Source organism: Chlamydotis macqueenii, chromosome 1, assembly GCF_036417535.1.
Source record: "Chlamydotis macqueenii isolate bChlMac1 chromosome 1, bChlMac1.mat, whole genome shotgun sequence".
Lineage (NCBI taxonomy): Eukaryota > Metazoa > Chordata > Aves > Otidiformes > Otididae > Chlamydotis > Chlamydotis macqueenii.
Genome location: NC_141556.1, coordinates 62,549,952 through 62,575,402, shown reverse-complemented (window position 1 = coordinate 62,575,402; position 25,451 = coordinate 62,549,952). Strand labels below are relative to the sequence as shown.

Sequence of the window (25,451 nt, the reverse complement as noted above, 5' to 3'; positions counted from 1 at the left end):
TGAAACGGAGATAAAGGTCTCTGGATTCTCTGTGCATGATCTTCCTCAGCTAATGGATCCATTACACTTCATGATTAAAGTTACATCAGAGATTATTCCAGTTGATGGAAAGCTTGCTTAAACATAGGATATAATCTGACAGAACCATATTGATGTGGTAAATTATACATTTTGGCATAGATTAAAGACCAGTTGATTTAAATAAAATCCAAACTTGAAATTCAACTTGGATTCCATGATATTCCAGAACTGTCCTAAACTAGAATTGCCAAAAGGTCTTGAAATGTATTGGGGCCCACCTATATAAATTAATATGAATACATGACCTACCTGTCAGGGAGAGACTTAGTTGCTCTCTACAACTACCTGAAAGGACGTTGTAGTGAGGTGAGTGTCAGTGCCTTTTACCAAGTAAGAAGCAGGAGGACAAGAGGAAATGGCCTCAAGTTGTACCAGGGGAGACTTAGATTGGATATTAGGAAAGATTTCTTCACTCAACTGGTTGACAAGCACTGGAATAGGCTGCCCAGGGAAGTCTTTGAATCACCATCCCTGGACGTATTTAAAATATGTGTAGAAGTGGCGTGTAGGAACATGGTTTAGTGGTGGACTTGGCAGTGCTAGGTTAATGGTTGGACTCAATGATCTCAAAGGTCTTTTCCAACCTAAATGATTCGATGAGTATTATATCTCTCAAGAATGAACAAGTTCAGTACCCTCTCTTCACAGTGCATAAGCTTTAGGCCTCTGACCATGTCACTTTGAAGATGCCATGCGTTGCATGTGTGAAACCAAAAAACATTTGAGAACTGTATTAAAATCTTAAATAATCCCAAATGTGTCCAAATTCAACAAGCACATACCAAATGTGTGAAAAATATTTGCTTTTAGTTGAAGCTCAATATCTGTCTTCTTTTCTCATTTTTCAGAGACTGAAACTGAAAGTGCACCACCACCTCCAGGTTAGTGTAAAAAATGCTAATTTACACTGTAACACTAACAACGGTTGCATGAGACTAGATACTGCATAGCCATGGTATGATTTGGTTCATTTTACCTTTGAAAATGAGAGGACGGTAAGAAAAGCAAGAAAGCCTGACCAAATAAGATAGTCTCACTTCACTTTGCCTAAATGTTGATTTTTCAGACTTAATTTTTGTTTGCAAGAGACTTGTTGTTTGCGTACTGATACAAATGTCCTTCAAGATACTGGAAAATAATGACTGCTTAAATCCTATGGCTAAGTTATGCTGTCTTCTTTGATACTGAACAGCATCTAATTAACAAAATGTTGCCTTTTATTTCTCCTCAAAGGTACACTGTGAGTAAAGTTGACAAAATCAAGGATGGGATCCATTTCCCTTAATTTTAGCCATCTGAAGATTAGATATCTTGTCTAAGTTGTTCAACAGTTCTCCACCTATAACCAATGGAATAGATCCTGGGTCATATATGCTTATCCAATGAGCATTTCCTGGATAACCTATCTAAAATGTCACTGGATGTCTATGTATAGGCATCTCGGAGGAGTCCAGTTGTCTGGATTAGAGTGGGTGAATAACTTCCAGGAAGCCAAAGTTAGGTGAAACTCATTCGTAAGGACTAGGGTTTCAGGTAAAGCTGAAGCTCTGTGTAAAGAAGCTACATTTTCTTTAGTGGGAGCTGGAAAGGTAGGCAAGTCTTTGCCTTGTGGGTTTGATTCACATTGAGTAACTTGAGTTATATTCTCAGATGCTGGTTAATACATATATACATTATGCATGTCTAATTTAACCATTTGGTGAGTTTTGTTCTCTGTGTAGCTACATAAACAGTAATACCAAACAGAATAAATACTCTCCAGGTGTTATACCTGCATTTACTTACAGTCTTGAAAACCGGGATTTTACAAGGCTGATTCAAGATATATTTGTTTAAATGACACACTCTTTCATTAACAATTACCAAGTCTGGAGGTAGTAGTATCATTTACCACAAGGAATTTCATGTTTAAATAATTAATTTCAAAATATTCACACTGAGATTCTTATCTGACATACTTTGTAGTTGAATTCATGTTCTTCATCAATCTTAACTTTTAAGTAGAACTGAAATGAGAAATTGCTTTTTGTAGACAGAAAGACATAGCATCTTTGAAGTATTACATTAAAAATATCTATTAAAATTTTTGAATGAATAATATCTTCTTTGTTTCAATTTAAATACACAAGATTAAATACAAAATCAGTCCTTCCTTTTCTCCAAAAGTGTATGTCGTAGTTTAGACCCACTCGGGACCAAGCTAAGGCATCTCTCTCTCTCACTTCCCCCACCTTCTGAGGGAATAGGGAGAGATAACATAGAGAGAGATAATGTAATAAATAATAGGGAGAGATAATATAATAACAAGGCTCAAAGTTTGAGATAAGGATGGGGAAAGATCCTTAAAGTTACCATTACGGGCAAAACAGACTTGACTTTGGGAAAACTATTTGTTTATTATTAAAACCATAGCAAGATAATGAGAAAGAGAACAAAGCAACTTCCCCCCACCCCTCCCTCTTCCTGGGCTAAACTTTATATTCAATTATCTCTACCTTCTTAACCTCCCTGAGCGGCACAGGGGGGAACAGGGAATGGGGGTTACAGTCAGTTCATCACTTGTCACTTTACACTGCTCCTTCCTCCCTGGTGGAAAAACTCCTCACATTCCTCCCCTGCTCCAGCATGGACTCCCTCCCACAGGCTACAGTTCTTCACAAACTGCTCCAGCGTGGGTTGTTTTTCCACGGGGTGCAGTCCCTCCAGAATGGCTGCCCCAGCACAGGCCCTCCACAATCTACAACCTCCTTCAGACATCCACCTGCCCCAGTGTAGTGTCCACCTCCACCAGCTGCAGGTGGATCTCTGCTCCTCCGTGGGCCTCCATAGGCTGCAGGGGGACAACCTGCTTCATCATGGTTATCACCAGAGGCTGCAGGGGAATCTCTGGCAGGAGCAACATTACTCCTTCCCCTCCTTCTTCACTGATCTTGGTGTCTGCAGCCGTTCCTCTCCCATGAAATTCTTCACCATCAGGCTCAGACAGACGCCTCTCAGGTTCTCTTCACATCTCCTCTCCTCTCCACTTCTTGCAGCTGGGCCGGGCCGAGTTGGGCCCAGTCGGGTGAGGCCTGCACGGCCCACAAGGCTGGCGCCTGCCCCTCTCTACCCCCACTCAGCATCTTCACATCTTCTCCCCTTTTTTTTTCTGTTTTCCTCTTCTTAAATATGTTATCCCAGAGATGTTCTCAGGGAACATTCTACTACCAATTGGGTCGGTCCCAGCCAGCTCTGGGTTTGCCCTAGGCCTGGCCAAGTTCACCAGACAAAGGGGAGCAACTTCTAGCAGCTTCTTGCGGAAGCTGGCACTGTAGCACCCCCCCTCACTAAACAAAACCAACATAGTGTACTAACTACTTCTGTAAAACACATAAGGTGTCTGTAGGCCTTTATGGTTAGTCACAGATCAAACTGGGCTATTTCTAAGCTGGAAGTGCCAGTCACTTCTCCTAGCTTTCTTCTGCCTGACTCAGGATGCTGTCATCTTGGATTACCAAGTGCTATCACACAAAGAAGGAAGCTGGTTTTTCAAGAATCCAAGTGCTATAGCATATAAATAGTTTATTGGACATAATCAGCATCTTGAACTTCACCAGGATATTTTTAGGAATTAATTGTAAGAGCTCCTTCTAGATTTCAGTGTCAAGCCATTGCGTTGGTATACTTATCCCTGATGAGGTTTTCAAATGGGATTTAGACATGCTACCACCTGCCAAGAACAGCGAATTCTCCTAATCCTAGTTCCCAGCAGGAAAGAAAAATATTACTGTAGCAAAACTGCCATTAAAAGGACCAGGTCTGACCATCTGGCCAAGATGGACAACGTGACAACTGGAGCTTGGAAATTTATGGAATTCAAACAGAAGCATAGAATCATGGAATAGTTTGAATTCGAAGGAACCTTTAAAGGTCATTTAGTCCAACCCCCCTGCAAGAAGCAGGGACATCTCCAACCAGATCAGGTTGCTCAGAGCCCCATCCAACCTGGCCTTAAATGTTTCCAGGGATGGGGCATCCACCACCTCTCTGGGCAACCTGTTCCAGAGTTTCATCACTCTCATGATAAAAAATTTCTTCCTTATAGCCAGTGTAAATCTACCTTCTTTTAGTTTAAAACCATTACCCCTTGTCTCATTGCTACAGGCCCTGGTAACAAGCCTGTCCCCATCTTTCTTATAAGACCCCGTAAAGTATTAAAAGGTTGCCATAAGGTCTCCCCAGACTCTTCTCTTCTCCAGGCTGAACAACCCCAGCTGTCTCAGCCTTTCTTCACAGGAGAGGTGCTCCAGCCCTCTGATAATCTTTGTGACCCTCCTCTGCACTTGCTCCAACAGGTCCATGACCTTCGCATGTTGGGGGCTCCAGAGCTGGATGCTATACTCCAGGTGGGGCCTCACAAGAGTGGAATAGAGGAGGAGAATCATCTCACTTGACCTGCTGGCCCCATTTCTTTTGCCTGACTTCCTCTTTTTTGGGATGCATCCCTTCTGAGCTTGGAGGAGGTGATCCTTGAACATTAACCAGCTTTCTTGGGCCCCTCTTCCCTCCAGGGCCGCCTCCCATGATTTCTGCCAAGCAGATCCCTGAAGAAGCCAAAGTCTGCTCTCGTGAAATCCAGCATACTGAGGTTGCAGCACATGCTCCTCACTGCCCTAAGGATCTTGAAATCCACCATTCTATGGTTACTGCAGCCAAGGCTGCCCTTGAGCTCCACATTCCCCACTAACCCCTCCTTGTTGGTGAGAACAAGGTCCAGCATAATACCTCTTTTTGTTTGCTCCTCTATCACTTAGAGAAGGAAGGTATCCACATATTCCAGAAACCTCCTGGATTGCGTGTGCCCTGCTGTGTCGTCCTAACAGATGTTGGGGTGGCTGAAGGTGCCCCATGATGACACGGGCTTGTGAACATGAGGCTGCTCCTATCTGTCTATAAAGGCCCTCATCCACTCAGTCTTCCTGGTCAGGTAGCCTGTAGCATATCCCCACTATACTGTCACCTGTCCCTGCCCTCTAATCCTGACCCAGAAGCTCTTGTCGGCTCCTCATCCATGCCCAGGTGGAGCTGGTTGACACAGAGGGCGACATCCTCTCCTCATCTCCCCTGCCTGTGCTTCCTAAAGAGTCTGTATCCCTCCATTCCAACACTCCAGTCATAGCGGCCATCCCACCACATCTCCGTGATGCCAACAAGATCATAGCCCTGCAGACATGCACATCTCTAACTCCTCTTGTTTATTCCCCATACTTTGTGTGTTTGCACAGCGGCATTTAAGTTGTGCCCCTGATGAAGCTGACGCTGGCTGGAGTGGCTGGCATTCCTTTGTGCTGCTCTCCAGATGCTCTCCTGCTGACCTGTGAACTTTCTCCAGGCTCCGGACATCTGTTTCTGGCACTGGCATCAAGCTGGTTGTAGTGGGATGGATTGAGGTTCCCCTCTTGCCCAGCTTGGCAAGCCTATGACCGAAGACGCTCTTCCCCTTCTCTGACAGATAGACCCCATCAGCCCCCAGTAGACCAGGTTTCTCAGACTCATGGCAGTCTGGCATGCTTCCAGAATATGGACTTGTCTTCCAAATTTCAACTTTTACTTTCATAGTTACCGTGGCTATGCACATGTGAACAAGAAATTAGGATAATCATAATATCAACTGGCTCTTGCAGATGTTTCCTCCATGGCACAAAAGTTATCTTAGCTCCATCTTGACAATGCTAGTCCATTGACCTTCATACAAACCCATGCTCTATCAGGCAGCTGATAGGTAAGATTGCCGCAGAAAGTCATTGTTCACAGGCAAAAGAATATTGAGTATTTACACCTTGAAGACAGCACAAGTCATATGATTTGACAAGTCTCTAAATGGCCTTGTATGCCAATTGAATGAGATAGAAAATCAAAGAGAATAGGAATCCTATAAAATCTTGAAATAGAGAAAATATAGAATTTTTTTATTTTAGTGAAAAAAAAGTCCACATTTTCTCATACATATGAGATCAAAAATAATTCACATTCACCTGCTTGGAGTAAAGGACAAGCTGACAACTCTTCTGATCAAGAAAACAAACAAAAAAAAAAGCCTAGGAAAGATTAAGATGATAATGTTGAAAATGATAATAAAGAATGAAGAACATTGTCCATACTCTCTCTCTGTGGCGTACTTTGTCTTAAGGATAAACCAATTAGGGTGGTGAGCTCTGGGTACCATTAATATTTGGCAGTATCTCATGTCTGATCCACTTCCATTCAAATTAACAATGATATGTAACTCATTTCAAAGACTTTTGTTAATAAGCCCAAGAACAAGAGACTAACAATTGCTTCTTCTAAAAAAACCTATTTTTTTCCATTGAGTACAGGAATCCATTGATCAATCCATCGATCTTATATGACTCATTCAAAACATAGAAAATGTATTGATAGGCACAGAGTTGTAAACTGCTTTATGGGATTACAACTGTATATTACCTATACACATATATCAATAATTCTTTAATTTGGGGTTTTCAATACTAGCAGAACCTAGAATATTGCTGTCTTTTTTAATGCTGTGTAAGTTTTTCTTTTTACTTTAAGATCCTCTCAAAAATATACTTGTACTTCCTACACAGAACAAAAAACACCACAGGAAGGTGGAACTGAAAAGGGTAAAGGTGAGTCTGAAATCATATTTTAAAAATGGACAGTAAACACAACATTCCTAAGTGCTGTTCTGATGCTAGATTGCTTGAGCTTTAATTCAGAATTTCGGTGCCAAATTTCAGAAGTGTGATGTGAAGCTTCCTGGGTCCTTTTTCTGCATGGCTTATCCAGCACAAGGAAATCATGATACTTATGAGTATCTTCAAAATTTCTGCAAACAAGACTGACACATTAGCAACAGTATTTATATCGACTGTTTAATTAATAGATCAAATTTCAAGTGATTTGCATGAGCAGAAAGCCATGTTTAAGTGAGCCTGGATGTTGGTGCTGACCAAGCTTCCTAAAACTCAGATAAAATGCACATTGGTAACTTTTAAATAAAGCAGACGATCTCTTACTGTCATTCTAAGCTGTTTCTATTCTACCACAGAAACTTGATATTGCATGTTTTACCTTTCAGCAAAATCCAATAGCTTTTTTTAATCTGAAAAAAAGAAACCATGCATTTGTCTTTCTGTCCTCACTGGGAGCCCAGCAGTTGAGCTCATTACAAGTTCTGAAAAATGTCTTTGAGGACTGTTTGCTGTGAACAAACACATAACTGTTTCCCTAGCAATGCATGTAAAAATCAGCTCAATTTTTAATATATATTTTTGTGCTGCTGAGATTAGACTCCAGCTCTGTTGGCATTTCTTCTGGTTATAAGCATACATTTGGAGGGAACTGGGCCAAATTCTACTGCTTTTTGTCCCTGCTGAAGTCGAATTCAAACAGCTCATCAGATTATTTTGACATGAACAATCTTTTTTTTCTTCATTCTGATAAAAGGCTAAACCAGACCAAAATGTACTTAAAATTGATGCAATGTTTGCTTTTCATTTTGCATGGTTATGCTTTTTAATGGCAAATCAAGAAATGGCTTGCTTGAAAATGTATTCTGGCTTTTGGTCTCTTCCAGACAATATTTTACCTTTTAAACAGACTGGATTCATACTTGACACTTGCAGACATTTTTGGCAAAAGCATGCATGGCTATTTTTCTTAGCAAAGTCAAAATATAAACACTGAGACTGTGTGATTCAAGTACCCTTTTGAAAATAAAAACGCTGAACCAGGATTCAGTGCATTTTATTTTGCCAGCTATCGTTGCATTGAGCAATTATTTTGACACACAAAATTTTGTGTGAGTAATCAAATCTGTCATCTTCATAATGGAAACACAATTCAGGAATAATTTGAATGCCTAATGATAGGAAAAAAGATGAAGGTTTTGCCTCAAGCTATTACAGCAGCTAGTTCTGCTTGCTTTAATTTTGATATGAGAGAAATGTTTGTTCCTGAACTGACCATGAATGGTGTTTTCCCCACTGCTTACAAGTCTACATTTTACTGAATAAAAAAGAAAACATGGTAGGTATCTTATCAAATACTTCTATTATCTTTTTAGACATTATTATGTTTCTGTTTTGAATTTAGTGAAGAACAGAGGTATTTCCTAAGGGGAAAAATGCTTTCTTGGTGGATTTTGCTACCAAAAAAATTGAGATCCTAGCATGCGAAGTATTTCCAGTTTCAGTCCATGGTGGGAGCAGCCACCTCAGTAAGAATTCCAGTGAAAGTCTGAATACTAATATGTAGAATGAATGATCTTCTGCCATGCTCCAGTGAAACGGTCACCTCTGCAAAGCAGTGTAGATGTCATTGCCAGACACATCGTAGTAATTTTTATTTTAATTAGGTATAGCACAATTGTTCCTGTCAGGTCTTGTTTTGTTGCAGAGTATCACCAAGTAAGGGAAATTATATTTTCTTAGAGTGATTCCTTCATGTTTGTCTGCCAGAAGAAAATCTTTATAATGGTGAGCATAATTCACAAAACAGGAAAAGTTTCCACTTTTCCAATCTGTCCAAAATAATTTACACTAGAAAATGAGTGGTTCAACAAGGAAATGAGGACAGAATCAGCTTGAGGTTAGCTTTTGTATAAGCTATTTATAAAGCTGTTTCTGTAGCTTCAGAAGTAACAAGTTTGGGTACTTCCCTGAATGGAGATGAGATGGGAAAGATTTCCTATCTGAATTCCACAGGGATTCTATGGTATCTGTGTGTTAGCAGTTGTGGCCTCTTTGCTGATAATTTATAAGAAACAGTACATCATAGGAACCTGGAATAGCCCCTCTCTGCAGCAGTCAGGCTGTGCTGGAATGTGGCATCTGGGAAAGAAAGCTTGGTATTCCACATAAACCACATAGTACATAATTTTCACCTCATTTCTAAGGCAAAGGTAACAGCAGAAATTAGGAAGATAAAGTATACCTATATGTGTGTCTGTTTTACTGTTCTATTTCTTTTTAGTAGTTACTGTCTGTGTGAAATTACATATTTTTGTCCCTTTATGTTTACTGTAAAGTTAAGAAATGGAGGAAAATGTGATAAATTCTTTGTTATCTTGTGGTTATTCCGTTGTGAATCAGTAGCGTAGAGCACTAAAAATAAAATTTTCTTGTGCACATTAATCTTTCATAGCATTTCTAATTTCAAAAATATCTGAAGTAAATTAGTAAAAAAAAATCAGGATATATATGATCATCTATTTTATTTTCAGAGAAAAAAAGTGACTCAGCAGAAATTCCACCAAATTTGCTAGATTATTTCATACTCTGATTTACATACTTCCACCTTGGTTTTTAATTTTAACATTATTCTACATGTTGAATATTGTTATAATTGTATAATTGTATTTCAAATTGCTGGAATAATAATTGAGTTCTGATATCAATTTGCTCATTCCTTTTTTTAGGTCCATCCAGCTATTCAGAGAGCTACTAAAATTTCTGCATGTTTTACTGATATCTTTTTCTCTAGGTTCCATCCAACCATCTACTAAAATGTTTGCATGTTTCATCCTTGTATTTCTCCAGGTTCCACTTATCCATTAATCTCTCTACTAAAGCTTCCATTGCTGTATGTATGTACTTCAGTTACTATTTCCAAAGTGCCAAGTCCCCTCAATGGGACTGCCGAATACTCTTTGAAAATCAGATGGGTAATTTGAGGCAACTAGATTTTAAACTCTTAGTCAAAGAAGGGTTAACTGTTCTCAGCAATTTCAGCATAAACCAAAAAGATTCAGCCAGTTGGTTGAGTTACCCTGTATTTATTAATGCTCAATGAAGAGAACGGTTCACTCTTTGTGGTATTTACCTACCTCCTGCCCTAGCCCTGAAGATTTGCTTCAGTGTGCAGTAGGACAGGTAAACATTAGGGCACTCTGAAGTCACCTGCTGCTGTAAAACAGTGTCTCTGCCCTGTTCACCGCCCTGCCTGTATATGCCTGCCGTATCTCTCACTCCAGATCCCATGATCACCAGTGAGTGAGAGCAGAGAACAACAACAAAGAAAGATTAATTAATTTACCGGCTCTGTTAGTTGATTAAATCAAGTTTGAGATGCTGCTCCAGTGTAGTCAATTCCAAAATTCCCCTGTTCAGTTCTGTAGCACCAGGCTTTTGACATTGACACATGGCTTTTGTCTTCTTTTAAATAGCTAAAAAGCAGAAAAGTAAAATAATAGATTAATATGATTTTTTCACTTTCTGCAAAACATTGTTTATCAACAATGTGACTGATGGCAGTATAGTAGCTTCCACTTTTGTCTGGCAGATTTTAAAACAAGGCAAAGTAGAAGGTCTAAAATTCTTGATATCAGTAGTTCATACATAAATCAGTAGTTGTTACTTGTATTTTGACAGATTTTGCTACACTCTTACTGTGTTAGCAGTCAGAAATTTTAAAATTGAGGTTACACTAACTGTGAGCATAAAAAGGTTTTACATTAGCTGCTTCTGAGATATAAAGTGTTCTTTCCTCCTACAAGACTCTACACTTGATAGAGCTCCAAGGGGCACGATCCTTAGTTAACGTGATCATTTTAATACAAGGAAATAAATGTATATATCCTATTCGTTATTGAAAATGTGCCATAGATGAATAGAAGCCAAAGAACAAAAATCTCTATAGAGTAGTACAGCCTATCAAAGTACTGTCAAATGAGTGATTTCTTCATAACTAGTTCTTGTCATGCAAGATTAGATTGCTAAATATATTCCATTAAAAGTCTACTTGGGGAAGATAAGTGTAGTGAACTAATGATCATAGTTCTAGTGCCAGGTCTGGTATTTTTGCCATTTTTGTTATCTTTAAATAGAATTTATTATTAGCATAAACAATCGTTCATCACAGAATAGCAAAACAGTTATAGCTGTTGAACCATTTTTTGTATTTATTCAACAGTCGGTTCATTTCGTCCTAGAAGCCTGAGATATAAGGAGTGATGGATTGATAATTACCCGTTTGTCAAAACAATCCTACTGGCATGTATTGTTTTCATAGTCTTTCTACTTACAGCACATTCAGTTGTGCTTACATTTTGATATTTCTGAAATGTTTATTTATTTTTTTGTGTTTGATGTTAACATTTTGCTTGAAAAATTATAGATTACCCTGGACAAACACCAGCAATCCCTCTGCAAAACTAATAACACCTTTTTGTTGTTTTAATTTTTCAAATATTTAAAGAAAATAGAAGTAAAATAGAGAGGTCCTTTAATAATGTGATTATCGTACATCATTGTGTAGGGTGCATCACATCAAATGTTTTGTGCTGATTGATCTTAATTTTTTTTTTTCCGACCAGAGAGAACATTCTGTACCTCTTCAAGACATTATCAACCACAATGGTGGCATTTTTGACAAAAAGAACCAAAAGTATACTTTATACTTTAATGAAACATGGAGAAAGATTTGCAGTGGAATTACTACGCTTTGCATTCATTTAGTTGCTAGCATAATATGTTAAAACATATTGTGACTGTATAACTTTATCATTATTGTGCTTTCACTGAAAATCAGCATCTTCAACATCTGCTTATGCCATTGGATGATGCAGGTGGTGAGAATATTTCCACTAAACAATTGTTTTTTTTTTTTTGCTAAGAATAAGAAATAATTTTTGTAAGATAACATGTAGGCCTACCTACAGGTGTAGGCCTACCTTTTACAACTGACAGCCTCCTCCCAAGGGATTTTTAAAAAGAAGATTCATAAATCATTAAAAAGGAATGAGTAAAATGTTACAGCTAAGTAGTTAAATTCAATTAACAGACTTTCAATTAGCCTTTAGTGGTTAAGCAAGTATAAAAAATTAATACAACCAGTATTTACAAAAATGTACTATATTTTATTTGTTGTTTTCTTATAATTATAACATTTGTCCTTGAGAAAATCTAGACAAATTCTAACTTTAAGGTCAAAATCAAAGGTTAACTTCAGAGTTAACATTTGATTCTGGAAATCCAAATCTAAAATCTAAAGAAAAAAAAAACAACCAGATCAAACCTCTTTAAAAATGTAGGTTATATTTTTCCAAAGTTATTCTCGTTCAACTGTCTTTTCCTGCACTTTGAAATGTTTTCCAGATTATTTTCTGGTACTGTATAAAATACATGTTATCTTTACATTACATATGTATTAAAGCCTAAATATATATAGTTTATTCTAGCCTTTCAAATGCTACATTAAGAATTTTAATTATTTTTTATCATTAGGCTTTTAAGACACTAATACTTTTTGCATGTTTTTATCAGAAATTGAAATTTTTGAGGTTTCTAGTCAACATCTAAAATTCAAATAAATGTAGAGACTCTTGTAAAGATAAAGTTTACCTTATTCTGGTTTTCTAATAAATGTGATTACAGTATTTCTGGTTTAATACCAGTTTCATGTTTTTTCAGGCTTTTGATTTATATAAATATATAGATCAATGTACTCTACAAGATTAAACATTTTAAAATACCTTTGATAACAACTTCTTTTAGTAATTTAATGCCTGATGATGCTCAACTTTTAGTATGATTACAAGGAAAATCCAGTGTGATGATAATAGTTCTGTCCTTATTTTAAGTTATTCTCCTATAATATGGGAAAAAATTAGTTGTTTATTCCTTGCATTTGAAATTAATATACTAATAGAGTAATTACAGTGTATAAATATGGAGGACTATTTTTAACTGATGCATATCTTGATTTAATGATGCTGAATGCATATATGGTGCACATTTTAATTGCAGACATGGACATCAGAGAAATGGCAGCTTCCTCAGGTCAGATATGTGATTGACCTTGATTTCATTGTGGCTTTTTTGTATTTACTGTGGATTACATCTCTAACAAACAGAACCACTCAGCAGCTTTCATATAAACTCATGATTTAATAATAGATCACAGTCCACATTTCATTTTTCTTTCACTTGCTTGAAACATTAAGGTTTACCATTTCAGCTACTGAATTACGCAAAGCTTTCTTCATCAGTTTGAAGCTTCCATTGTGAATGCTCCTGACTATTATGATTTCTTTCCCTTTCTTTTACAGGTTTTACATTTTCACATAGTTGTTTTAAAGCAGATGATCGTCTGTGCTTTCAGTTTCTTTATGTACTTTTTTATTTGTATTTCTTTTTACAGATGAAGATGACACTTCAGTTAGTACTCCACCAGCAGGTTAGGACTGTGATAGTGCTTTGTGTGTGTATGTATGTATGGATTTTTCTCTTGACAATTAATGGATAAGGAGTCCAAACCATTGGACTGAATTCAAAACATACTAATTACAAAAGAAGGTTTTTGAAGTGCTCTACATTAAATTAATCTCTGTTCAGACGTACAAGGCCTTCATACGAGATAGTTCCTTTCCAATCTTGAGGGCTTTGGTAGAACTACTGCCATTGGAAGGGAAAATATCAGTTAGCAGCTCTGAAACCAACTCCTCTTTTTAAGGTTAGTCTTGAGAGGAAATTCCAGAATTACAAATAAAACAGATGCCTTATGACTTCAAAACAGGTTTATCCACATAATTATTTATCACCTCACCTTAGGCCGTATCACCTACGAGGTAGGTTGAATGTCCTACTCCAAGCCCTTGCTGCCAAGCTGGAAGATAAAATGCCTTTGGTTGTTGGCAGTAAAAGAAAAGTAACAGCACAAGGGTCCATCATTATAGATGTGACACCGGCAAAATTTCTCCATTGCTTGTTTAATATGTTTTTTTTTAAATAAACTGTGAATGAAACAGAGATTTTGAACACTAGAAAACACTCTGTAGTGTGTCAAATGAAAAACATGCTCTTAATTATCTTCACTGCCCTAAATGATCGCATTTTCTTGATTTCTCCCTAAAGAATTTGCATTATTAACTTTAGGCGGAATACTGTCTGTAAAGTCAGTAGCAGTACATTGCTTTACAGTACTAGAGGACCTCGTTGGTAAAAGCTAAATATAGAAATAACATTGTAAATCACAAAACTCTAAAATTTATTTTTAACTCAGTATTTTGCTCAATCTAGATAAATAAATAGACTATTTAAATAATTCAAAGTACTGTCCTCTCAGATAAATATTGAACAACATAAATTCATCTGTTATCTGGAACTACACAAATAATGAAGAAAACATCAGCTTCACGGAACCCTTCTAATTATGAACTACTAAAACGGAAATCTTGAATGGGAATTAAACTAAACTAATTTAGATTTTCTAGTAAAAAGGGGGAGAGATTTCTGATTTTTTTTCTCAGCTGTTCACTTCTTTTTTTCTGGTATTCAAGTAGTTCCTCATCGGTTTGGTCCTAAATATCTAGTCTAATCTTCTTGCATGAAGAATCAACGTTCTTAAAATCCCAACCATCTGAGGTCAGTTAAGGTGTGATCTCTGAGCTGGTGTCATCTAAATCGTTCTTCCCTTTCAGATGGGATGTCTAAGCCAGCGGAAAGAAAAGATTCAGGTGAGACCTCCTGAAAAACATGATGAAACACTCCAAAATTTACATAATACAATTATTACTAATACTTTATTTTTTAAAGATCATATTTAATTTTCTTTTCATTGTTTATACAGTATCAAACTGTAACTGTTGAAATGCTTTTAAGTATCAGAGTAAATAGGGTTCTAGCACCTAAACCAGGCAGCTAAACCAGTCATGAGAGAAGGCTCTGCTGCACAAGACAGGACATGTATCAGTATTTTACACATACATACATACCTATCTATCTATACCTATTTCTATATAGATAGATATGCAACTATTCCCTTCCTCCTCAGCCTACAGGGTGACAGTGGTTTACCTGAATCCCACACACAGGCCCCAGGAGACTGTAGGAGAATGGCTTCTTCTCACAGCTCAAAGGACGGTGGGGAAAACTTAGCAAAGTCATAACCTCTTTCTTCCTACCCTGGCAGGTAACGCATACTGCACCCACTTTTGTGGTTTCAGGATTTGCAGCCTCTGGAACAAAATGAGCAGCAGGTACTTCAACCATGGTTACTGACTTGGCATAGCCACCTATGCCAGCCCCCCGAGCCAACGTCAAACCCACGTCGTGTTCTGTTTGTTTAATAAATAGGAAAACTTTAATATCTAAAGGTGATTATAATATTTAGGTGTTATTCTATGTGGTACTGAATTAATGACTCTATGTAAGCTTCTTCCATTTATTAATATCCTTTTTCCATTCCACCCTGTGGCGTGTTAGGTTTGTTACTGCACGTGACCAGTTCCTGTACCAAGCACTATCACATCATTTTATTCACACCAGTAACTCTCACTCGTTCTTATATTGTTTCCATATACTAGCATGTTATACTGGCATAATCTAAACATCTGGATTATTGGGAGAGTATATATAGATGTGTATCTATATATATATGTGTGTTCATGTATGTCTGTGTATATGTTTTCATATATGTGTATATACATGTGTGTATATACATGTATGTCTGCAAGAAATATATATACATGTACATATACCTGCACGAAATACCGTACAAGCAGACATACACAAAGCTGTTAGGTACACCACCCAGAATTCACTGAAAGACTGAAAGGCAAAGATTTTACAGCAAAGCTATCCAGCATTTCTTTACCTTTAAAAAATTCCTAATAGACTTTAGGAAAATAAAAATGGTTTGGCTGCATTTTCCCATGGTTGTCATGAGTTGTGCTGCGTTTGTGAGCAATGGAAATTTTAATGAGTTAAAAAGGTTCCTGTGGCAGTAATCTCTACACAGTACAAAGACAATTCTGACTTCTGGCAAAGGAGTTTCTACAGAAAATACTGAGCAAGGAAAGGAACTTTTCATTTCAAGACCAGGCTTTGACTAAGTGAGAAGTGTTGTGTGACTGGTTCCTCATTTATGCTAGTTATGAAACCAAAACCAAAAGAGTACTGGATGAAATACAAAAAGCTAATTTTGCTTCTGAAACAACTGGAAGTTCAAGGGGAACAAGGGAGATGCAGCTCTGATTGGAAAGTGACAGATGGCTTTGTTAATTATAGCTGCACATTTTCACATTTTCTCTGCTCTTCAGTACTACCAGGGCAGCACTGGCTTTATTCAGTTCCCTCTATGCACTGGCCATAACTCCTCAAAAAAAGGAGATGTGGTAGTTGGACTCCCCAAGCTCTCATTTTGAATACGAGACACATGCTTTGCCTCTCTGTAGAAAGGGAGCATGTAATGGACAGACATTCACTGCCTTGCTCTCCCTGCTTTTTCTGTTAGGAATCAGCTTTGACCACAGTTTTGCATGAACTTACCCAAGATGTAACTGCACAGCTCAAAGCCAGGGCTGTTCAGATAAGCAGAAAGATCAGAAACGCACAGCTGTGCTGGCACAGTTCTCTGCTCTGGGGAGACCATTCACTTGTTGCTTCTCTCAGTACTGTTGTTTCTTCTTAGTTCCAAAATCTCAGTTTCCAAGAAGAGAAGGTGCCTGTGTCTGAACATGCGACACAATCATTTTCATCTGACAAATTGTTTCTTTGTAAAACACCAGCCTATGTACGGGGCAGGACGTGCTATTGACTGATCCCCAAACTCTCTGCTTCTATCATGGTAAAAGAGAACCAAGTTCAAAAGTAAGCTTCATCCTTGCCCTATTTTACAGACAAATAGGAAAAATGAGCTTGTACAACTGACTGAGTTTGGGCTTGAAAGACACCCACTGAAACTATGCATCATATGTCTTTTGTTTGTGCTTGTAGCTGTTTGTGTTTTCAGAACCTCCACCTCTTCTGAAAAACAAAGAGCTGACCTTTGTGCATTGCCTCTGTAAAGCACTCATGGTTGAATGCTGGTGCCATTCGAGTTGCTCAGTACCCATCTTGGCTGATCAGGTTCCCCTCTCTTCCTCCATGACGGTTTCATTTTCTGTCACCACAGAGGTAGCATTCTTGCAGGAACTGCACACAATGTGACAGTCAAGCAATGGATGTCAGTGTGAACAAAAACTTACATATCTTTCAGGACATCTGAAGAGAGAGGTAATAGGGTTAGAGAGTTTAGTAAGTTCAGGTAAGTGTGTTTTGGAGGGCGTGAAACATGCTCAGATGATTGACATTTCCCTCTCTCTCTGCATCTCAGTATGGTCTATTGGAGAAGGAACTCCAGAAGAGACAGAAAAACGCGATGACTCCCAAAGATCCACTTTATTTATCGAAAAACCTCAGAGCGGTTCAGTGAGCGTTGGTAAGTGCTTAGAAACAAAATCAAAAGCCAATTCCAGAGAGACAGAGATGGAGGCAGATGCTGGACAGCTGTGTGCAGTCCCTGTGACACACACCTTCCACCCTCAGCTACAAGTACTTCGACTGATTTTAGTTGAATGTATATTCCACCCTTCAGAGGCAAAAAGGACTGTACAAAGAGAAGCAACATCCAATTATTTAATTCAAGACAAGCTCAAAATCTAATAGGTTCCTGAGCACAATGGGTAAAATGTATAGTTTCTGGAGAAGAGAGCTGGTTACTTGTGGTGCTGTTGGCTGTACTACTGATATGTTGAAAAGATCTACCCAAAGGTCTGTGGTGTAGCTTAGAGATTGCCAGGTCAAATTTTGTACCCCACAGTTGTGTGTAAATTACCAAGTACAATGATAGGAGCAGCTCTGTAGGGAAGCTGGTAGGGTCACCCTCACTGTAACCATTCTGGGGATTTGCTCTGGACCAGCTCTGGTTTAGTGTGGTGGTCTATACACCGAGTAGCAGCTGGAGCACAGGTGGTAAACTCTCAGAGCACATATTTGGTTTTAATTTCACCCCAGAGGAATCCAGTTCAAGCACTGTGAGGATTTCCGGTGTTGTGAACCAGAGCACAATCAATGGGGACAGTTAGGAGGTGCACTTCCAAACTGCACTTCTGAGCCATACGAACATGGTAAGGTAGCTGCACCCTCAGCAGGGCAGCAGGAACAGTGAGAAGCTCAGAACAGGCTACTTAATACATCTGCTGTGTACTGGGATACACTAAGACGTGGTCAGATGGGGGGGAGGTCTATACATGCCTGTTATTTTTCTCAGTTTCTGAGTAAAAAAAAAAAGAGCATTTGTAAAATAAAGATAAGGAGTTAGCTGTATTCTCCTCTGGAGACCATGAACGTTAGGACGGACACTCAGCAGGGGTTGGCCAGTGGTGTTCTGAAAATTGACCTAACTTACAATTCCCAAATTATTGTTTAGAGAAGACTCTTTCCCCTCCTTTCAACTAATTTATCCTGCTTCTATGTGTCTCAGTGTTGTAGTTTAGCCCTGCTATGGACCAAGCTACACAGTTTCTAACTCACTCTCCCTACTCTCCAGTGGGACAGGGAAGAGATTTGGGAAAGAAAAGAAGGCAAAACTCATGGTTTGAGATTTAAAAAAAAAAAGTTTAAGAGAACAACAGAAGAAAAGAAAACAGAGACAGAAAACAAACAAACAAAAAAACTCCAATAACAGAAAATACTTAAGCATGTAATTTACAGTACAGTAAGTCATGGTGGATCCTGATGCCCAACTCCCTCCCAAGTAGCAGGAACACACCCCTCAGCACAGGCCCCAATGTACATACTGAGCAGGATGTCACATGGTGTGGAACAGCCCTTTGGCTAATTTGGGTAAACTTACCCCAGCTGTTGGCTAATTAGTAAATTATACCAGCTGTGTCCCCCAGCCACAGGTTCCACCAGCTCCAGCTCCTCTCCCAGCTCAGGTGGAAATTAACTCTATCCTAGCCAGAACTGGGACACTCAAGCTCCACACTGACATTGGGCAGAAGGCTTCCAGACCCCAAATCATTAAACTCTGTGACACTGCAGCACTGTCATAGCCTCTGTGATTCATCTGATTCTGTCGTGGTACAGGAAGCACCTGGAGACTGGAAGGAGAGTAGTAAAACAAACTTGTACAGATGTAACCAACCACATGTTCCTCAACGATTGCATTATTCTTTTCTCTTTTAAAAGGCGGGAATATTACATTCATAGCCAAAGTAGAAGCCAAAGATCTTCTCCGAAAGCCAAATGTTAAGTGGTTTAAAGGAAAATGGATGGACCTGGCCAGTAAAGCGGGGAAGCACCTGCAGCTGAAAGAGTCCTTTGAGCGTCACACTAAGGTGTGTCTTTACTTTTCCTTCTTACGGGAGCAAAGCTCCAAAGAGAGGTTAAAGATTAATTTAAGACAACAGGTAGAAATTCAGGAGCAGTGGATTGTAGCCCTGGCTTCCCCATGCAGATTGGAGTGATGATCTCTGACCCTGCGTAGAAGCAGACTTTTCTGCTCTCCCACTGCAGGACAAGTAGTGGTGGGGAAAGCAAAGTTTTCTGTTGCCATTTCTGGGTTCCAGATTCTTTCCAGAGCCCTTTCATGGAGTTATTCTTTACTCCTGGTTTAGGTCTAAAAGACTAATCTTTTAACTTCTGCTTTGTGCAAGTGTATCCCTCACATTAATGAACATTAATGAAATTAATGTTTCATTTTCAGATTCACACATTTGAGATGCATATTATTCAAGCTAAGGAAAACTATGCAGGGAACTATCGCTGTGAAGTATCTTATAAGGACAAGTTTGATAGTTGCTCTTTTGACCTTGAAGTCACTGGTAAGATTCCACTTGTGTCTACAAGGCTTTATAAAGATTTCTCTTTTTTTTTAATGTGAAATGCCACCTCATTTTGTTCAGAACTTTTAAATGAAGCAATGCTTAAAGTGAACATTTTTAGCATAGAGTTCAGGAAATTTTCTTAAGTGTCTGTAATTTATTGTTTAAATGAACATATTGGGATAGACAGCATGTGAGACATTTATCAAAAAATTAGAAAAGCTGGCAGTTAAAACTAGTATTGAATTCAAATCAGGCTCTGTCACACCAGACGGAGAGCTAGGCTTTGGGCTATTCAGAAAGCGAGGCTTCATCTGGCAGCATCTGAGCAGAGGGATGTGGAGTGGTCATGGCTCGCCAGTGCTTCGCACCCTGTTTCAGGCATGGTATGATCATACTCCACAAAGCTATTTCTGCCACTCTTCATCAAAATAAAGAATAGAACAATGTGGAGAGCACTGGGGAGTCATGCCTTTGTCTACTTCTGTGTTATAACAGGCCTTACTCTGGCAAACATTAACCCACAGGCTTATCTTTTCCTTCGAGAGCAGTTCTGCCAGCACAACAGCGCACATATCTGCACGATCAGACTGAGAAAGACGGATGTCTTCACAAATGCCAGGGCCAGCAGCCAGTGGACAAAATAGTTGTTCAGTCTCAGAAAGCATGTGCGTAGACAAGACTGTTCTTTTTCCAGTCAGGGAAAGCCAGTCACAGTTAAGGGGACATTTGATGGCTGACTGACAGCCCAAGGGCCATGGGTGATGTGTGTATTCAGAGGCCAGCAAGGCAGGGGCCAGCCTGGCTGCATCCATTCCCTGGCTGTGGATCAGAACCATTTAATCTGATTCAGGCTGGCACAAATGGGCAATTCACACAAGGGGGATTCATCCTTGCACCGAGAACCAACATGAGTCTGTAGTTGTAGAGAAGACTGTCTTCTTCCTCTGGTGCTGAGCATACTGAGAAAGTGCAAGATGCAAGAGAAAGCTTAGGGAACAGGAAGACAAAAAGGCCAGAGCTCGTGTGTAGGCAGGAAGGGCATCAGGGGGAAGAATCACAGAGACAGATCTTCTACACAGAACTGCAGAAAGTAGTTTAGAGAAATGCATTAAGTAAACTTAGCTTAGCACTGAGCAGTTTTGCATTTATCAGAACTTAATACCAAAGGCGCAGCACAAACTGTGGCCACTTAGCAGGAAATCAAACAAATTTCATGTGCCAAATTACACTGATTACATAAATTACATTAATTTCAGATTATGTTTTTAACTCCTGTATTACTGTTATTTCATAGAATCTTCCCAAGCTGCTCCATCCATTGACATCAGATCTGCTTTCAAAAGAAGGTAACTTCAAACAGTGAATCTATGAAGCTCCTCAGTAACAGATGCTGGTAGCATGCACAAAATTTGCAACAATCTTGGCAGACAATTGTATCAAGTATTTTTTAAAAATCCTTTTGTAAATAAAGATTAAAGAAGTGGGGTTTAGAGTAGTTGGTAGTGGGTAGAACGAAACAGTTACAACACATAGACAGTACATACGATATTAAATACTCTACTGTGAAATTACAGTGCTATTACTTTAAGGTAAGATGGAATATTTGAGACAATTACATATCTATTTCTTTAGTGGTTTTTAAAATCATATTTTAATTCAGTAAAATATTCTACTGTGTGTTTCCTGAAAATTGTCAGCTACAATATCAAAGTTCCTGGTCTCAGTCCTGTCCTGACTAAAAGCAGAGAGAAAATTCACACTGATTTCAAGAAGATACAATCTAGTTCTACATTTTCTTACAGTAAAAAAGTGTCTCATAAGGCCATTGTTACAGAAAAACTAGATATAATATTTTGCAGAGGCTGTAAGATAAAGCATTGTGTCTGAAGTATTTTCATGTGTTAGTTACTTTTGTGATAAAATAGCAATTCAAACCAGTATAGATTGTCATGAAATAGTAATTCAAACCAATGCAGATGTCATCTTCACATTTTATGGAGAAAATTATCTTAGAAGGACAGAAGTATTCATAATGAAAAGGTTTTACAAATAGAAAATTAATGAAGATATTGTTTCTTTACACATACAAGCAAAGTTGTGACTTAGAAGTAACTGCTTTTATTAAGAGAGATTTGATTTAAAGAGTAAATGCAAAAGATATTACGTTTAAGGTGCACTCCTTTCTTGAGCACATTAAAAAAAAATGCAATAACTATTCTGCCCAAGCACACGAGGATATCTGAATATTTTCTGGTTTTCTAAGTAATATCTTGTATGCAAAACCTGGGATGAAATATTGGCATCATTTGACTTAATATCTGCAGGATTTTGCCCTTACTTTTTAGAAATATTAAGGGCATTTTTTCTGTCTATATGTGCTTTATAATAAGGTTACTGCTTAAGGTCACAATATAGAAAGAAATGCACCTTCACAGGACTGTCATTCTGTCTGTAAAAATGTACAATGTAGTGTTCCTTTTTTTCACTGATTTCTCCCTTCATTTAGAGGAAGGTTAAATCTTAAGTGTAATGCTTTGCAATCAGTATTTGACACAGCTATGCATTGTTAAAAGCACCACCCAGCAACGCAAATCTTTGTTTTACATTCATAGCAAAAGATCAGCACAAGCCCTTTGTTTTTATACACATACACTATGGAAATGAAAAACAAAGCTCCTTGTGTTGACTAGCTCACATTTATTTGTGTTACTGAAATCTAACACAAATCTCGGCAAATTTATGTATGCAGTTACAAAAATTTGTCATCAAAGTATAATAACAAGCAATACAAACCTTTGTGTTATTTTTCACAAGTGCCTACGGAAACAAAATTAGTGTGAAAAAGAATACAAGTTTGTGTTGATTTTATACCATTATTTGTGTGTCTGGACAGTGTTGAGTATATGAGACATGTAGAGCGTTTGCAATGTGTGTTGTCTAAGTCTTCCTGTATTAAACAAAGATTTGATCTTTTTCTATTAATAACAGCGGTGATGGACAAGACGATGCAGGAGAACTTGACTTTAGTGGTCTCCTGAAACGTAGGTGAGAACCAAGTGATGCAGTGAGCAGGTGTGGATTGCAAACCATTAGGTTCGCACACAGAAAGAGTCAGGTGTAGCATTAATAACTTCTTAAGAGTTTTCTGACCTTTCATTTTTTCAATGTTTCTAACTATTATTCTCATAGTATAATATGCAAATGTTCAGTTAATTGTACCTTTAACTGCACAGAAAAGAAACTTCAGATTTGACTGCACTGGGGAAAAAAGCGAGCCACAACCTAAAGAGGCCAATAACATTTAGTTTACTTGCTATTTCTTTTGTGTTTGCATGGAGGGTAGATCGGAACAATTTCCTACACAGGGATGAGCAGTTCAGAAAATTGAGTCTGGTGCAAGAGTGAAAAAATGCAAGGGTTAAATTTACCTCTTTGGATACATCTTAAGTTGATTTCATAAGCACCCTGCTATGAAAAATCACATTCAAGCCATAGACATTGGTATTAATTCTTTGTAGCTTTGTGTTTCCATATGTGCACACAAATGTTCAATGGTGTTTTATTCAACTTAAATGCTGTAATAGAGAAAAATTTGGGCATGCGTTTCTCTGGTTTGCCACCATAACACCAATCCAGTGTTATGATAGTTATGCCTCTATCTACTTCAGATGTTAAACTCAGTTTAGTCTTTTAACAGGTTAAGACAAGATAGTTAATTAATAATTTTAAGAAATTTATCACAGAAATTCTGTATGCCATGGAAATCAATGGCAGCTGGCCCAAGAGAACTGGAAAAGGAACTAGATCCTTTATCTCATCTACCACTTAATCTGAAAGAGGAAAACCCAATATGCAGTATTAATTACATTAAAAGTTCACAATGGGCTCATGAGCTATGATGGTGAGGATAGTATTTAAGCAACTAAAGCAAACAGGAAAGGCTAAAGGTAGAAGTAGACAGCGAAAGAATTACCTGAACCAATTCAAATCCACCAGGTCTTCAGTTTTTTAGTCTTCTCATCCCTAATTAGGATCTTTGGTTTGACTTCTATCATACTAACCCAACTTACCATGACAGTTCTGATGACTGCCTGTGGGGTGTTTTATTAGCAACATGAGAGTTGCATGTAAGAGGTCTTGGTGTTCCTGTGGAAAGAGAAATGTGATTTAAGAGTCACTATCACTTCACTAACAAGTAAATCACGTGTTTTGCAAGATAAATACTGTATAGCCATAAAAACATAGTATACCTACTGTGTGGTTAATGGGCAAAGCAAACTTTTAGTTTTTAAACACTGTTACTTGACATCGGTCAAATTGGTTCATGATCTTGCTTCAGGCACTGAAATGCAACCTCATACTTCTGAGCTTAATTGAATAAGATTGATAATTAATCCTCAGTGTGGATATTAATATCCATTTTTATGAAGACAATTAAACATTTTCATTTCAATTTTTTCAAGAGGAATTGTTGCAGGTGCATTTCTTCTCTTTTGTGTGGTTATATTGATAAGGAAAGAGCTAGAACTTTTCACCTGTGGTGCATAATATTTGAAACATGTTTTTTAAAAAAACATAAATGCATAGAATCTATATACTGCCTATTTTCTAACTTTCTGCTGGTCTTGCAGGAAGACAAACCAGTTCTTATCTCAGTAAGCCGTTCTGTGATTGGTTATGCTTCATCAGTGCAATGGATCAATAATGGCATGAAATTACAAAAGGCACAAGATCTCATAACCATTCAAACATTTAGGTCTTTCTTTTTTAAAAGTACATCTTTCAACAAAATGCACATTTTCAGGGAAAAGATCTGAAAGCGATTTTGTGGAGAGTCTGCTTAGGAAATATCAAGCATTGTTTGCCCACTACCCACAGCAGAAACTATTGCGGTCTCAGAACAAAGTTGGTTTGCTCTGTGTCGAAATTTGTTCTCCAGTTAGACAAGACGAAAAAAGAGTCTGGAATGAATTATTTCAAGCTGGTTGAAAATCAGGATACTCTAACTGATCCTTATTCTCAACTACTGCCTGTTTTAAAGAGGTACATTATCTCAATTCCTGTGGAGTGTACCTCTCCTAAGCACGGACAGACATTGCATGGTAAGCAGCCAGCCCTGGGTGAGAAAAATGCCACCCCATGGGGTGTGTCAGCTTTTACATATGTTTGCAAGCTGATCTCGACTTGACACCACACAGAAGGAATCCCACTGAAACACCAGTGTTCGCTGCACATAGTCACCCTCCAGAAAGCATGAGCACAGATAAAAGTAAAAGGAACAAAACATAAAATTACGTAACTGAGATTGTCTAACAATAATTCTAAGATAACAATGTAAGTATTTCAAATACTTCTCAGTGAAAAGCTTTTTTCCTTTTTAAAATAACACTGGCATATTATGAAAAATGTGTAAACCTCATGGATTAAACAGCAAAGTGGTTTTCCATAGTTCCTCATCCAACCATGCAGAGATTCTCAGGGACTCCCAGTTCTATTTCTACATATGTTACAGAAAATTCTCTGTCAAACTTGATAGAGCTTAGCTCTAACAATCTCTCACTCCAAAGCTCAGTCTTTTTTTTATTTCTTAAATGCTTATTTTCTCACTTTGTTCTCAAAAGCACTGATTTTGTTAGACCAACTAGATCAAACCAGAATGATCCTGGTCTGATCCTAATAAATTTACAGGAAAAAAAAGTCTAGATTTCTGCTCCAATTCCTGGATTGTTCTAGCAGTTCCCTTTTATTGAGCTAA

General features: G+C 38.1%; 1 protein-coding gene across 3 annotated transcripts in view; it reads left to right on the top strand.

The window, feature by feature from the left end:
• MYBPC1 (myosin binding protein C1) overlaps window positions 1-25,451 on the top strand; it is an 82,958-nt gene that overhangs the window by 19,039 nt on the left and 38,468 nt on the right. For 2 of the 3 annotated variants that reach the window (XM_086754504.1, XM_086754494.1), the window contains exons 2-10: window positions 930-962; window positions 6,690-6,731; window positions 13,246-13,281; window positions 14,525-14,560; window positions 17,200-17,304; window positions 19,059-19,207; window positions 19,576-19,693; window positions 20,991-21,042; window positions 22,685-22,741. In XM_086754504.1, coding sequence (XP_086610630.1) covers window positions 930-962; window positions 6,690-6,731; window positions 13,246-13,281; window positions 14,525-14,560; window positions 17,200-17,304; window positions 19,059-19,207; window positions 19,576-19,693; window positions 20,991-21,042; window positions 22,685-22,741 — 628 coding nt within the window. The remainder of the gene's footprint in view (window positions 1-929; window positions 963-6,689; window positions 6,732-13,245; window positions 13,282-14,524; window positions 14,561-17,199; window positions 17,305-19,058; window positions 19,208-19,575; window positions 19,694-20,990; window positions 21,043-22,684; window positions 22,742-25,451) is intronic. The other variant, XM_086754512.1, reaches the window with a different exon arrangement.